This window comes from Lotus japonicus, chromosome 3 (assembly GCF_012489685.1).
Source record: "Lotus japonicus ecotype B-129 chromosome 3, LjGifu_v1.2".
Taxonomy (NCBI): domain Eukaryota; kingdom Viridiplantae; phylum Streptophyta; class Magnoliopsida; order Fabales; family Fabaceae; genus Lotus; species Lotus japonicus.
The window spans coordinates 42,232,572-42,248,262 of NC_080043.1; the positions used below are offsets into that span (position 1 = coordinate 42,232,572).

At 35.4% G+C, this 15,691-nt stretch overlaps 1 protein-coding gene across 2 annotated transcripts; it reads right to left on the minus strand.

Moving 5' to 3' along the window:
• Positions 1 to 5,306: 5,306 nt before the first annotated feature.
• On the minus strand, positions 5,307 to 15,365 carry LOC130742798 (plant cysteine oxidase 4). Of its 2 annotated transcripts, none has more exons than XM_057594894.1 (6): positions 15,231 to 15,365; positions 14,247 to 14,439; positions 13,530 to 13,675; positions 13,259 to 13,406; positions 5,814 to 6,017; positions 5,307 to 5,719 (listed from the first exon to the last, which is right to left on the minus strand). In XM_057594894.1, the coding sequence occupies exons 2-6, from the start codon at positions 14,347 to 14,349 to the stop codon at positions 5,601 to 5,603; spliced, it is 720 nt and encodes a 239-aa protein (XP_057450877.1). In that variant the 5' UTR covers positions 14,350 to 14,439; positions 15,231 to 15,365; the 3' UTR covers positions 5,307 to 5,600. The 2 variants fall into 2 exon arrangements, with proteins under 2 accessions (XP_057450877.1, XP_057450878.1); XM_057594895.1 differs by having other exon boundaries at positions 14,247 to 14,478; positions 15,231 to 15,361.
• Between the last annotated feature and the right edge of the window lie 326 nt (positions 15,366 to 15,691).

Genomic DNA, 15,691 nt, shown 5'->3' on the forward strand with positions numbered 1-15,691 from the left:
CAAGTTTAAGGCTTTAAGCGTCAAAAACTAACGGTTGAAAAAAAATTGGTTTTTGGCTCATATTTCAGATCTACAACACTACTGCGAGAATCTGAGCGCATGGATCATGAATATCAAGCATATAGAAGTTGTAGAAGCTATTTGAAAGAAGAAAAGAACCTAAACTGACTTTTTATAAAAAAACTCCAAACTTTGAGCACAGAAAGACATGGAAAAAGACATGAGAAAGTAGAAAAGGATGCAAGGAATATGATCCTTACCTTCTAACCTTTCCAACGCAACCGAAACCACAAGAAACGGTCGAGAATCAGACGAACGACGCGGACCCTCTCCTTTCCTCTCTATAGTCGCGGCTCCAACATGCACAAAATGTAGATATTTTGTGATTTTCTCCTTTTATAGGAGAAGGAAAAAGAAGAAAAAGAAGTATTTCGCAGGTCCGATTGTTTTGATACATTCATCTGCTGATTTAAATTGAGTATTCGGCGACAAAATGTCGAAACTCATTTGAGAGCTCATTTAAAATAAGAAAATGACTTAAACGTTGTCTGCTTCAAAAACTGTCTCATAACTACTTTTTGCAATTGACATTGGATGAGAAAACTTCCTTCACGGAAAAGATTCCTAGCAGTGAAAATCATTTTTCCCTTTAACTGTTTTTTTTTTCCTTTCCTTGTAGCCTTTTAAGTTTTAAGATGATCCATAATTTTCCTTTTACCAATGAAACGAATGAGGTAGAAAATTGGACTGGGCGAGCCCCCTATACTCTAGAGGACTTCCCCCAGGAGTGATTTTAGAGGGAATTAGGGACACTCGCCGCAGGCAAAGGACGTGCCTTGGGAAGTTGGGCCCCGGGTGACGCGCCCCAATAGGACCATTAACAGGGCGCTTAGGGAAGCCCACGGAGCCTTTATAAATAGGGGTCAGGGGTTAATGTAAAGGGACTTTTGGCTCATTTTGACAAATAACGAATTTTTATTCATCTTCGTGTGTAAGACTTCCTGAGACTTTGAGGGTTACCCCTCCTTTGAGTGTTTATTTCAAGAACACAAGTGAGAGATAATAGTGGGAATTTTTTTGAACGTAATAGTGGGAATTTGAAATCAAAGAAAGAAATTGTTAGTAGAAACCATTTTTCAAATCCCCAATGGTCTATATAGCAAAATCAGTCCAGCGAGAATGTGGATCTTTTCTTTAAACTACATATACTATATTGCTATGAGCTGAAATGAATTGAGTAGAGAATTTTCTTCTTCTTAATCAGTAGAGAATTAAACTAGCGAGAAGAAAGCAAATGTTGTATTAGAGGTTAGAATGAAAATAAAATTTATTAAAACTAAAAATTAGATGTGTAGAGTAAAACTAAGTAAAGGCTAGAAGATGGGAAGATGTCACATATAGTACTTGTTATTTTTTGGGTTTGATTTTAGATTATAGTATAATATCCCTTATAATTTAAATTTTGATCGAGTTAAAGGTTTGTAGTGTGATCCATATAGTGATATTAGTTAGTGAGGTTGGATGTGATCCATGTAGTGTGATCCCTTATTAGTTTGTAGTCTGGTTCCAATTTTGGTTCTATCTGATATGGAATGGAGGTTTCTTTTTGCTTGTGTTGGATGGGTCTTGATTTTGGGATGGTGGTTAATATCAGGGGTGGGATTGTGTAACTTGAGAGTGATATTGCCTCTCTTCTTGTAACTGGGTTTGGGTATAGCTTTCTTGAATCAGGTTCTGTACTGTAGCTTTTTCTTTTTTCTCTTTTCTTCTCTCTTGTATTTGGGTTTGGCACCTCTTGTGCCAATTTAAATACAAATTCTTGGCTTATAAAAAAAAACAAGTTAGTGAGGTAAAACTTTTGATGTTGTTGATGCGTTAAAGTTATACTTAAATTTTTAATTAAATATTATAATTATTTAAATTATGTAACAGTTATTTTTGTTTGGTTAGTGGGAAAGAATATGCAACAGTTATATAATTATATAATATTATCTAATAATTTTGAAGATCTTCCTTATCATCATCAGTATAAAGAGTTTCTTCCTCTTAAATTTGTGTTTCATTGACCTAAGATTGTGGCGGCAGCATCAACATAATGTTTCGTAAAAATAATTTACAGAATTCAGATGCTTTACTTATTTTTTATTTTTGAAAACCAGATGCTTATTTTTTATGTCAGAAAAACACGTTCGTTTTTTGTTTCTTATCCTTTAATATCAATGGTCTCTTTGCAATATGCCTCTCATCAAGAAAGTCACATACATTGATATATAATTTTAATTTGTGGTTGTGGTCCAATCTCCATTGTAGTCAACATCCATGATGTAGGATTCTTTTCTTCCAGCAAATTGATTATCCATTCTCTTCTAGTCTTCTTGAGAGTTGAGAGTGTGGGAATATGAAAAAGGGTATGACCCTTTGGAACTAGAGGAATATATGTGCATTATTAGAAAATTGAAGGACGAAGCAATGACTGCACATAAGTAAATGAGATCTCACCTTGTGATTGATGAAATGAACTAGCATTAAACTCACAAAAGTCAAAGCATACAAGTTTTAAATTGGAGTACATGCATCAATGAAATGAACTTAGAATAAGACAAAACTACCATTTATTTAACCGGTCAATTTTGCTAGATATGATCCTCCACACGAATACTGTTTAGGCTATGTTTGGTTAGGAATGAAAGTGAGAGAAAAACAAAGTAGAGTGAAAGAAAGGAAAAGAAAAGAAAGAGGAAGGCAAGTGAAATGAATATTTTGGTATTGAAGAATAAGAAAGGGAAAATGGAAGGAAAGAAAAGGAGTGTTCTATTTAATAACTTTGCTACCCTTCATACATAATTTTTTACTCATTTGTAAATTATATATGTCTTATCCTTTAAATTAAAATATGATTGTTGAAATTAAAGCAAAGTCAACTCGTAAAAAATAAAAATAATCAACTAAGTTAATTAAAAATATCAAATATCAAATAAAATCATATTCTGGTGGCACTTAGGATAAATATAAATAGAATTAGTATAGAAGGGTATAATAGGCATATTGTGAGAAAATAGGTTTTTCTCACTTTTCTCTCCATTTTAGGCGGAAGACTTTTTCATGTGGGGCCGTGTTTAACTTTTCCTCTCTCTTCTTGTTGATAGGAAACCAAACAAGTAAAGGATCTTGATTACTGTGTTTTCCTTCTTTTGTAGCTTTCTTTTCTTTCCTTTCCTTTTCATCAAATTAAACAAAGCATTAGTTTCCTCACAATGTATGTAATTGGTACGATTGGTTTTAGTGCGGTCAGATGTCCCAACCCGCACGAAAGGAAGGGAGACTCGACGAGTTTAGGTAAAGACGCACTTCGTCCTAATACTTAAACTTGGCATTTTGTGGCCATGTAGACTGACTAGGACACCATGCCCTGAAACTCGTGTCTCAACTTTGGATAGTCTTTAGATAGTGGGGAGAGTCCCCCCCCCCCCCCCCCCCTTGGATTAGGGCAGATGTCTGGGTTTGGGCCGAACCTAACGTGAGGTTTATTAGGAAACTGTAAGGCCCAAGCCCATGTGTGTAACTTTAGACTCCTCTATAGAAGGAGGAAGGACCACTTGTAATAGAAATCTTTTAGTCTTCATAATAAAATAGGTTTAGGTCTCCTTCCATGGGAGTTCTAGATCTGATCATGTTAATACATGAACACATTGTCATCCTCATACCTCCATAGATTTGTGATGAATTGATGATAATGTAATATAACGATATTAGCATAGAAAATAATTTTTACTCACCTCCAAATGTTGTTTTCACTTTAGTAAGGGATAAGAATAAATAAATAATATGTTCCCTAAAAAATAAATAAATAATGTGATAGGAAAAGAAAAAAATAAACAGGATAAAAATAAGATAAATAAAAAGGGAGCGTGAATATAAATTTTTTGGTCTTAACCAAGGTATTATCCGCATCACCGATAGTCGTAAGACTAATTTCTCGTCCAACAGTTAGCGCACTAAACAGTAGAAGGCTGACCAATGAGTTTAATCAATTCACCGGAAGTTGGGATTCTCCCAACCTTTGCTTAAGAGACAAAGTGGTGTACAACTACGAAGTCATGTATACAAAAGTTGATATAATGAGCTTGGATGAGATTCCACTCATACTCACGAGATAGCCTTTTTTTGGTAAAATGAGCTACACTTGTTCTAAAGCTTTGAAAAACCTTATGTGCTTGGATGGATTGATTGGCCAATAGGCACAAGGTAGGCCTCGCAAAATAATCCATGAATTCGTATCCATCTAGTCTATTCATAACAAAATCCATCCATAATCCATATCCATCCACATAGAAAAATAGTATAAATGGATGGATTACCATTTAATTTATTGGATATCCATATTCCAACCATTTAAAACTAAAATCCACTAGATTGGTATATTGAAAATTTATGTATTATGATGGATCAACTTAAAATCCTACTAAACAATGGATTAAATAAATTGTAAATAAAGAATAGATGGCTTAAGTAAACCCTAAATCTGACGTATAATCGGGTCAATTTAGGGTTTAGGTTGTTGTTAGTTTGAATTTAGGGTTTTGGTCAGCGACATGGCAAATTTAGTGTTTAGGTCGGCGTTGGGTCAAGCTTAGAGTTTAGGTTGATGGTGGGTCAGGCGAGTCAATGATGGGTCTAGTGGATCGGCGCCAAGTTAGCTTTAGGGTTTAGGTCAGCCAGCATGAGAGAGAGGGGGAGGGAGAGGAATTTTTAAAAATTTTTGTCAAAGGAAAATATTATAGAAATCTGTAAAAAATCTGCAATTTTTATAAACTTTATTGAATATCAATCCATTAAAAATTCACTAATAGATGGTTGGATAATTTTATTAGATGCATCATGTAAGGAATGGATTTTTTAAACAATTTTACTGGATCCTTAGTGGATTAATGGATTGTATTAACCCATCCATTACAACTCATATCTATCCAATCCATCCATCCATTTGCCACCCCTACTACAAGGTCTCTTTTCGGTCCACAATAAAATAAAGATATAGCGACATTTTTGGGGGTGTCGTCTCTTGATATTTGTAGACACAGAGGGTTGTAGTGGACAAATTTTTTAATCTTATTCATCGCTAAGAATGTCTTCGGGGGTTACTTTCTTTGATGCCAATAAAATATTCTCCCTGCACTTATGGAAATTGAAATTTCGGAAGCTAATGAAGCATAAGGCCTACATGAACCAGACAGTATGCAGAGAAATGTGTACAAAACATGCATTCTGAATAGATAAAAGATGTGTAATTAGAACTCAAGACAAAGTCACAACACCCTCTTATTCTCCATTGCAAAACCAAAGAAAAAAAATCAAATTTTCACAGGGGCTACTCACAAGTTCTATTTAAACAACATTCCATAACTATTCTACTGACTTAAACTGAGGTCTGTAAATAGATTATATTAGTACATTATTATGTACAGACCCAATCACCCAAATGCCTAACTGACATAGCCAAAGAATATAATGCACATTCCACTGTTCCCTTTGTTGTAGTAACCTAAAAGATGAGAAGGCAATTTTCTTATGGTGTAAAAACACATTAAACATGAAAATTTTTAAGTTCTAATAACTGGACCCCTATACAGTCCCCGCCGGATCACAAAGTCATCAGGAGGTTGAAATTCTTCCAACCAAGTCACTTCAGAAGCTGTAACTCCGTCCAACTGAAGATTAACTGCAATTGAAATGAACGTTGATGATAACAATGTTTCACATATTAAGATACTGCAAATTTAAAGAAGACCTTGTGAAAAACTAAATCAGATTACCTGGAAGGTCTTTCTTTTGGGATCTCCGGAAGTAAGTGCAGTGTCTTTCATGCTCTGAAGAGTAAGGTGGAGACAGTATGTCAAAGATTGCACAAGGAGTTATAGCTTGAAAAGAATGGATGTTTCCTCCACTTGAGGGATAAAGAACTGTTGTGGGACTTGGTGCTGTCATCTCTGTATCTTTGACAAGCTTTGCGGGTCTAGCTGTTGATCACAGATTCACAAGATTTTGTTCAGGAAAATGAATAGAAGTCATTAACTTTATTGGTAAATAGGGAAAACTAATTAAGACTCTAATACTCCATAAATAAGGAGAAATTAATACCACTAAGGAAATATAGAAACCAATCATAAATAATAATCTAAATTACCCTAAATTACTTTAAAATATGATCAAGATATTCTAAGATATCTTTTGTATACTCTTGAACAGTTACATTTGAACCCCCTTTTCAAAACAAAACGGTTTTAGCCCAAGCCACTAACTAGAGGGAGTAGACTCACCAAAGATTGGAAAGGATGATCAAAGAAAGGTTAATTTCAAAGAAAAAACCAGCCAAAACAAATGTTGGGTCACCTTATCATACGCCCAGGGACGGAACTAGGTTGTAAGCATTTGGGGTGCTGGCCCCTGTGCTCATACAAGTTGATATATGTGTATACCATAGTAAAATCTATATTCGCCCCCCACCCCCTATGTAGTGTAATATACTACACAGCCTCTAGCACTTTTAAGAAATGAGAAAACCTTACTTTTCCACCACCACTTCCTATTATTAGTGGAATAATGTTTTGTAAAGCTTACTCTTTTTATTTGAACATAATATATAATGGTTTGTACACACTTACATTAAGAGTATGATAGAAGGAGAAGAGAGGTAAATAAAAAGTGTTATTTGATGTGATAGAAAATGTAGAGATATAAAAAGAGAAATAAATTAAAAAGAGATGAAAGAGAAAGAGAAATGTGAATAAATTATTACTCTTTTTAGTTAGATAAAAAAAATCATAGTTATAATATCACAGCAATATTGCTTTCCTGCCTGGATGCCAAAAATAACAATTTTCAAATAACTCTATACAATGTCAATATTAACAACATCCCTACCACCAGACAACATCTTTACTCATTTTATACTAATATACATACAAAATAAATATATTAGTGAAGTAATATATTTACACATAGAAATAAAAGAGGAAGAAGACAAATATAGAAAGAAGAAAACAGTGAAAATGATACCGAAAAATAAAATATAAAATTAGTTATTGTGAAAAAGAATATTTTAACAATTACTCCAATTAATTTTGGTACATTTGATGATAATTGAATCTAATTTTACAGGAATGCTAATAGTATAAGTTAGATATTGTAATTTCTATTTAGCATGTGTTAAATTTTCGCCCCCTTAAACAATTTTTTCTGGTTCCGTCCCTGCATACGCCACACTGACATCCACATACAAAACAAAGTGGAAGTACAAATCACAACAGGAATGTTCCCCCAATTGCAATGACTTTGGGATTATAACTAAACCAGGAACTTGTGTGAACCAAGTGGTGGCTCATGTAATTTTTATAGTCATAGCTATTTAGCCCTAAATTACTTGAGAGTTACAGAACTTAAATGATATCAAGGGTTGGTGACCAGGTATTGTGCCCAGTTAATGCAGTTATACAAGTACTATGGGGGAGAGACAAGGGTGAGTTCAATGTGATTGCTGAAACTGTTCTGCTTTTCTCATCAATATCACCCTCCATGTTGGCAAGGTTGTGGACATGGAAGAATATTAATAGGACCCTGGTAGGACATTATTCTTTTTATTGGTATCTAGATCATCATTGTTGTTGATCTACAGTTTTAGGGTCAGGAACTCTGCGCACTAACCAATGGAAGAGATCTTACTATTAGTTGGAGTCCTAATTGTGGCAATATATTGGTCCAAAACTGTTAGTTCACTTCCTCTCCTACAAAACATGCTATTATGTATGGAAGAAACTCAGAATTTACACCAATGACATGCAGCTGTCTTACTCTTCTTCAAAACGTGGCATCATCGGTTAAGGCATCAAGCCACACAAATCCCATTTATATCTTTAGATTCTACTCTATGCATGCCTTATCTTCCTTTCAAATTTTCCAATAAACTTACTTGCCCACTGAACTATTATAAAACATTTGCAGCTAATTAGTTTTGTAGACAAGATTAGGGTACAAGACAAATAATTAGAGTAGGGGGTCTAATGGCTTGGCTCATCAATCTACTTGCCCAAATACACCTCCAAACAATGGTAAGGATAAGAGATAACATTACCATATAATTGAAACAATATGCACTCTTTTATTACTCGCTAATGCACCTTTTAAGTTTTGGATTGATGCGATAATGATTAATGGTTATTTGATTAGTTGGATGCCATTCTCTATTTTAAATACCAAAATTCCAAATTATATTTTGTTCCTAAGGAACCCTTTTACATCGTTGATCTGTGTGTTTTTTTATTCTTTTTTGAGGCATATGATCCCTGTTCATATCTCAACATAATTTAGGTAATGCTATAAATTTTTTCATTGGTTATTCTCAGGTCCAAAAAGGGTATCGATGCTATTCTCCCTCCATGCATTGTTTTTACAAGTTTACAGTGCTACTTTTTATAGGATTATTGATATTTCATGTTGATTATGCATATGCCAAAGTAGAACTTATAAAGGTTTAGACAATCTTCACCTGACTAACTACGCTTTGGGGTTGACTTAGGCCACCCGGGAACCATGATTAGTTGGTTGAGCACTTAGTCCCCTATTACATCGATCGGAACTGGCAACTTAACGTGTTCCCCCCTTCCGATTTCTTCGTCTGGTTTTTTCCCAAGAATTTCGCTATTTCGCTTTTGCTAGTTCTTTGGAACAGCGTAGCGACGGATAATTCCAGGCTTAGGGAAGAGGGGCAAGCCTAAACCTTCTAAGAGGTGAAGTACTGACACCTATCATAGATATAATTTTAGGCCACCCACCGCTGTGACGCTGTCCAACAATCAACTTGGCCCTATGGCTTTCCTAGTGCAGTATACCTGCCTCAGCGACTTTCCCGTCATGGGCCTGGGTGTGTGTGTTGAGATCCCTCATATTGATTATAAAAATATGATCAAAGTAGATGTTACAAAGGCTTGAGAAATCCTCACCGCATGAACTGAGTTAGGTCCAGTCCAAATTTAAGATGGACAATCTTCATTTCACACCACATGCAGGATTGACTGACTTCATTAGCTTAACCTTGATCCTCAAGTATCTAGATCTCCATCTCAGCAAGTGTCTTCCTCAACATGTCCATTTTATAATCATCATTGATCACAATCTGAAATCCTAAAGGCGGTCGTCTCTAAAAAGTCACATGACTTACTTGCCAGGAGTCTCCCAAAAACACCCTATGACCAGCCCTAAGCTCTGTGTAAGGACATGCATTTTACCCATTATCCTCATCCTATCAAATAAATTCTCTAGCTGCCACTGTTTATCCTCACGCCTTTATCTATCCACTCTTGTTTATGTCAGTTCTTAAACTTATTCAAGAAACATTTTCCTATCCAGAATAGTGTTAGGCTATGATTTATTAGTGTTGAGAAGTCTCACATTGACTAGTAATATGGTCAAGTAAGTTTTTATAAAGGGTAAAGCGATCATAACCTCTAAGCTAGTAATCCAACCAAAATTCTAATATGCTATCAGAGTGATAGGATCCAATTGCGAGGTAATGGAACTTGAGTCCCACATTGGAAGTATGGGATTGTAATGTGGGTTTATAAGGCCTTGGGCTCTCCAACTACAACAGCTAGCTTTTGTAGTATGGTTCTCCCAAGGTTCATATCACAGAATCTATCCTAGACTCAATTATTGGGCCACCCATAAATGCCCTAGCCACAGATATCCGGTCTTGCAAACTTCATGCTCAAGGTGTCCAGCCCTGGGCGTGAGAAGGTTGTGAGGAGAAGTTCCACATTGACTGGAGATATGACAAAGTAAGTCCTTGTAAAAGCTTGTTAGAAGCCTCACATTTGCTAGAGATATGGCCAAACAAGTGTTTATAAAAGTAGAGCAACCCTCAACTCTTGAGCTAGCTTTTGGGTTGAGTTAGGCCTCCCTAATTCTCATAAAGCTAGAGCAATCATCACCTCTATGCTAACTTTTGGGGTAGAGTTAGACCCAACCCAAATTCTAATATGTCAGCCTTGGATTTCAACCATACGTGGACTCTTGTTGCTTCCATATGAGAAATCTGCAGTAGGATGTCGATCAAATTTTACTTTCATCGTGGGTCTTGATGGACAAGTAGATTGATAGGGGGCTGTGTGAACAGTGCGCATGAACAGTGCATATGAACAGTACATATGAACAGTAGCAGTTAGAAAGTTATTATTTAATTATTTGTTGGGTTAGTTATTATTAGTTATTTACATCAGTTTATGTTAGTTATGTTCTATCAAAACTGCCTAGGGGTGGTTTTTAAATTTCTAGTTATAAATAGGAGTTGTGGCTGTTAGTTTAGACATTCAGAAATTGGGTGGTTGTCTTAGGGAGAGACTGGACTCTCAAAATTCCAGAATTTGTAGGAGAGAACTGGCTCTCGAACACCAGTACTTCCATAAATATTCTGTAATAAATTTGGTTCCTATCATAGATCCACTGAAAGCTCAAGTTGTGGCTAAATGATATACAGAAACTTTCAACCATGAATATTAGACACTTTCTCCTTTGTTGCTAGAACGACATATATTTATCTTTCTTATCAGTGGTTGCCATACCTCACCAGCCCCTCTATTTTGTTTGCTTCTTGCATAGTCCCTATATAGTTGCGAATGATCCCCCCGAGTTAGAGTTTGGGAAGTTTTGTGTTTTATAGCAGTTCGATGTGATTTTTAGTAACACAATTTATTTCATATTCTATAAACATTTAACTAATAAGTGCATCTATTTTGTTGTTTATGCGGATGATATCTATTCACGAAAATGATCATGATGATGTCAAAGCCATAAAACAATAATATCAATTTCAAAACTATCAAACTAAAGAGTAAAGTTTTGTCAACTTCAATTTTTATCTTGGTGTTGAAGTTTCCCAAAAAATCTCACGAAGGAAAATGTCGCCCTTATTTTGGAAGAAACTAAACTGCCAGAAACCACATTGATAATCGAATACCAGAATGTTGAACTCCTACTGATCAAGGGGACCCTCATTCACATCCCAGAACATCTAACATAATAGCAGGGAAATTACTTTATCTCACCACAACCAAACTAAATATTTCTTTTGTGGCTAGTGTTGTGAGTCAGTTGACTCAATTTGTCTCACCATGATCATAATAGCTCTTGGGATGAAGTGATTCAAATTTTGAGCTATATCCAATGTTACCGTAAAAGTAATTTCTTAGAATTCGGGTTAGACCCAACTCTACCCCAAAAGCTACCTTGGGGGTGAGGGTTTCTCTATCCTTTCTAAGGACTACTTTGGACATATCTCTAGTCAATATAAGACTTCTCAACACACCCCCGCATGCCCAGAGCTGGACAACTGGAGCGTGAAATTTGCCGGAATGAACATTTGTGGGTGACCCATGTATGGGTGGTATGCAATAGACGGATCTAGGATAGGCTCTGATACCATCTTAAATTTCAGGTTAGGCCTAACTCTACCCCAAAAGCTAGTTCAAGGTGAAGATTGTCCTACTCTTTTTTAAGAATATTTTGGCCATATATGTAGTCAATGTGGAAGCTCAACACATCCCCAGACGCCCAGGACTAGACGTCTGGAGCATGGAATTTGCATGAATGTGATACGGTTGCTGATTTTAGGGCAGATTTGATACGTTAGGTTAATTTAGGATATTTCTATTTTATTTTATATCTTCATTAGTTAGGAATTATTATATCTGAATTAGTTAGGATTATATTGTTTTCCTTTATTAGATAAGATTTGGTTGTTTCTTATTTTATTAGAAATAGGTTAATTTAGATTACTTCTCTTGTACTCAACCCTTATTATAAATAGGGTATTTCAGTATTGAATAAAATCAAGCAAGTATTTTCTTAAGAAACCTAAAGTTTGAAGATGCTCTGTCAAGGACGAGCCGCTTCTTCTTTATTCAGTCTGGTTTGCAAGAAGAATACTCTTGCATCTAGACCCATGAACAGATCCTCCGCGAAGGTTCATAACAGAATGAACATCTGCAGGTGACCCATATATGGGTGATCCCCAATAAACGCATCTAAGATAGGCTTTGATATCATCTTACAATTCGGATTAGACCTAACTTTGCCCCAAAAGCTAGCTTGGGGTTAAGGGTTGCTCTACCCTTTATAAAGACTATTTAGGTCATATCTCTAGTTAATGTGAGACTTCTCAACATAATTCATTAATGAGAATAGAGGATATACATTGTTAGCAATGCAGATTATGCAAGTTTTCCTAATATCAAAAATCAACTTCTGGGTATACTTGATGGAGGTAACCCTGTATCATGGAAAACCACAAAATAGAACACAATTGTAAGAGAAAGTGCAAAGGCAAACCAAGTTACAACTCTTCTAACTGGTGAGCTTATGTGAATACGACAATTACAACTAGAATTGAAGTGTAACATGATAAGCTCTTTGAACTCAATTAAAATAACCAAGCTGCATTGCATATTAATACCAATCCAATCCTTCAAGATTTAAAATAAAATTATAGATTTTGATTGTCATTTTACAGGGGAGAAGATTATTACTAGGAAAATCACTACATCTTGTGAATTCCCATGAATAACTAGCACAATTCTGACAAGTTTGAAATACAGGACATATATGCATTATGCACTACCTTTCGAGGGTGCTGATTTACAATATATAGTTAATTATAGATAATATTCTTCATTCATCTATGTATCTATGATAGTCATACAGTTTTCTGACGACAATTTAAGGATTTGAATATGGTAACCCTACTATATAAGAACAAAATGGCTGAGAGATTTCTCACAAGAAAATCCAAGAACGACATAAACTCAACGCTTTTACCAAATAGGAATAGATCAGAAATTAGATGAGTAGCTGAGAATTACCCTTTATCCCTAACTTCAACTTCAATTTATAGTTTCATGACAATTTTAGAACTTTCACAACATGTTTTTAATGGCTTCGATTGAAAGCACATATAACATCAGCAAAGGCCATATGCTATCTATTGAATTCTGAACTAATTAAGCTCCTGTCTTTACGTTATTTGTTGGATATGGGCACGAGCTACTATTGCTGATGCCTAATATAGTAGACCATGTTGTCTTATCTCAATAAGGATAGCATTAGTGTTCAGCAAAGAAAAGGAAGGGTGCACTACTTTCCCAATGCAAAAACAGAGGACTAAATATTGGATTGAGCAACGTTAAAATAAGTAAAGCCATAGAAAACAGACCTTGAGATGGATCAGCAGAGCCAGGCACATCAATCCAATCATAGGATTTCACATACAATGAACCATATAAGAGCTTGCTCAACACCGTCATTCCAGGATGATTGTGTAGAGGAATGATAGACGAGGGAGGCATGCAAAAAATCCCTATCTGCAAAAGAAAAAGTGAAAAATATTAACCAAATTTCAGCTGCTATAAACCAATTTAAGGCCCGATTCATAGAAATTGCTGACTGAATCAATAAACATATCTGGTGTTTTGAGACTTGCTTACAGAGAAGGAGTCACATTCATGAAGATGCAAGTATTTGATAGGTGGCAAAGATTTATGGCTCCCATGACGTTCAAGAACTGGACCAGACCAATTCCTAACCACTTGTGCCTCTTGTTCAAGACCTACATCTGATGGCTTGATTTTTTCTGTAGATACATTATGTTAGGTTGTTAAGAAAATATCAGTTGAACATAAAAACTAATGGGTAACAGGATCAAAATCATCTAAAAATTATAATAGAAAATAATAGGGGAACAAGAATTATGATGTGAGGGTTTGTCGTACAAAAAAGAGCAAGCAGCCATATCGCTTCATGAAGAAATATAGAAAAAGTTTGAAAATATATAATCTGAATATGCAACACATGATAAATCCTTGGTTTCCTCAACTCAAAAACATAGTTCCACATCTGTACAATCCATTATCTAAATTAACAAGTAAAAAAAAATATTTACGCAAAACAAAAAAGAATCCATGGGAAAACAGTTGACCAGCATAAGATTATATTTCAAGAGGATGATCTGTTTATTGGCATTAACAGATAATCAGTAAGTAAATTCATAAGTGACAAGCAGAAATGAGGTTTACAGTTTACCACGAAAGTTTCAAGTCTCAATTCATCCTAAAATATAAAGAGAATCCAAGGGAAAAAATTTGACCAGCATAAGATAAACATGAATTCATAAGCAAAACTAACAAAGAAAATATGAAACATACCTAACTTTTCACAAACTTTTTCAATGGCTTCTTGTGACACGGGTCCATCAGGTGAAAATGATGCCTTGCATAGCCTATAGAGTCTCTGTACATAATATGGCATGTTGTAAACTTATGACCGACTACCAAATCCCCAAGGTCAGCAAGCTGATAACACCTTGTGAGTGGCTTATCGGTTACAATATGATAAGATCTGTATTATAGCCTCAGAATCAAACCAACGGTAACGAATCTGCATAGTTGTAATATGTTCCTCACAACTATTCTAATTCATGGAGCTATTAAGCAGGCAAGAACAATAACACAGCCAAAATTGAGTTCTACTTCAAGTATAGATATCATAGCAAGTATAACGACAAGTAACTATGTCTTATTAAATACTCAATAACAAACATGTGGGACGCCAATTATGCAGTCAGAAACATTAAGGTTCAATTGCAGTTTGCTCCATAGTTTTATAACCATAAGCACACACCAAAGAGAATTCACTTTTAGACTGAGTGTATGTTTGTTTTGGTGTTGGTGACTTGGTGTCAACGCAAAAACAATGTATCAATGGAAAATATAAAATTTGCCACGTTGAGTTCAACGTGAATCCATGTTGAGTTCAAAACACACTGAAATTAAGTACACCCCACAAGCTATCCCCGGATGAAAACTAAGCCTCTACATTCTTTCATCATTTAGAAGCAACAAAACAGAGGTTACAAAACCAAATGCAACAACATCTCAAGAACGAAGCATACATTTTGTTGTCAACTTGTCATATATCTCAGAAACAACACAAGCACTGTGAATTAAACTAGACGTGAACGTGAGCAAAACGAGAAATAGAAGCTGACCCAACAAAAGGGTTGAGTTGAAAACCCGTGCAAACACATTAAAAAGAGATTTGGATGAAAAACTCAAACGGAGGTGTGAGATTCCAATACAAATAGCCAAAAAAGGGAAGAAAAAAGGGGTCGAAGATGCAGGGAATGGTACCTGAAAGACCCGTCATTGAAAGAGGAGAAAACTGCAGAACATGGTGGAGTGGAAAAAGAAGAAGAAGAAGGGGTTGATGGATGAGTCTGCATTGAAAGCGGAAGAGAGGGATCGCTATAAAGAACAGAAGGAGGAGGAAGAACACAATGGGCGTGAGGTGAAAAGAGAAAGGCCCAACAAAGATCCTGGACACGTCATCACTGTTTTTTGGAATAAAATATTATTTGTTCAAAGAAAAAAGAATAAATAAATAGCGACTACTCATTGCTTTTTAGGTTTTCTGTGGATTTTAGAGCCGTTTTGTACTTTAGCCTACTTTTTACAGCTGCTAGAATGACTAGGACCACAAAATTTGACTAATTTGATTTTTGATGTGATGATATGATAAATAAAAGGGTAAAAATTATCCATCCTCATCGATTAAAAGTAGTTTAATTGATTTTATTTGTCAATGTTTTGAA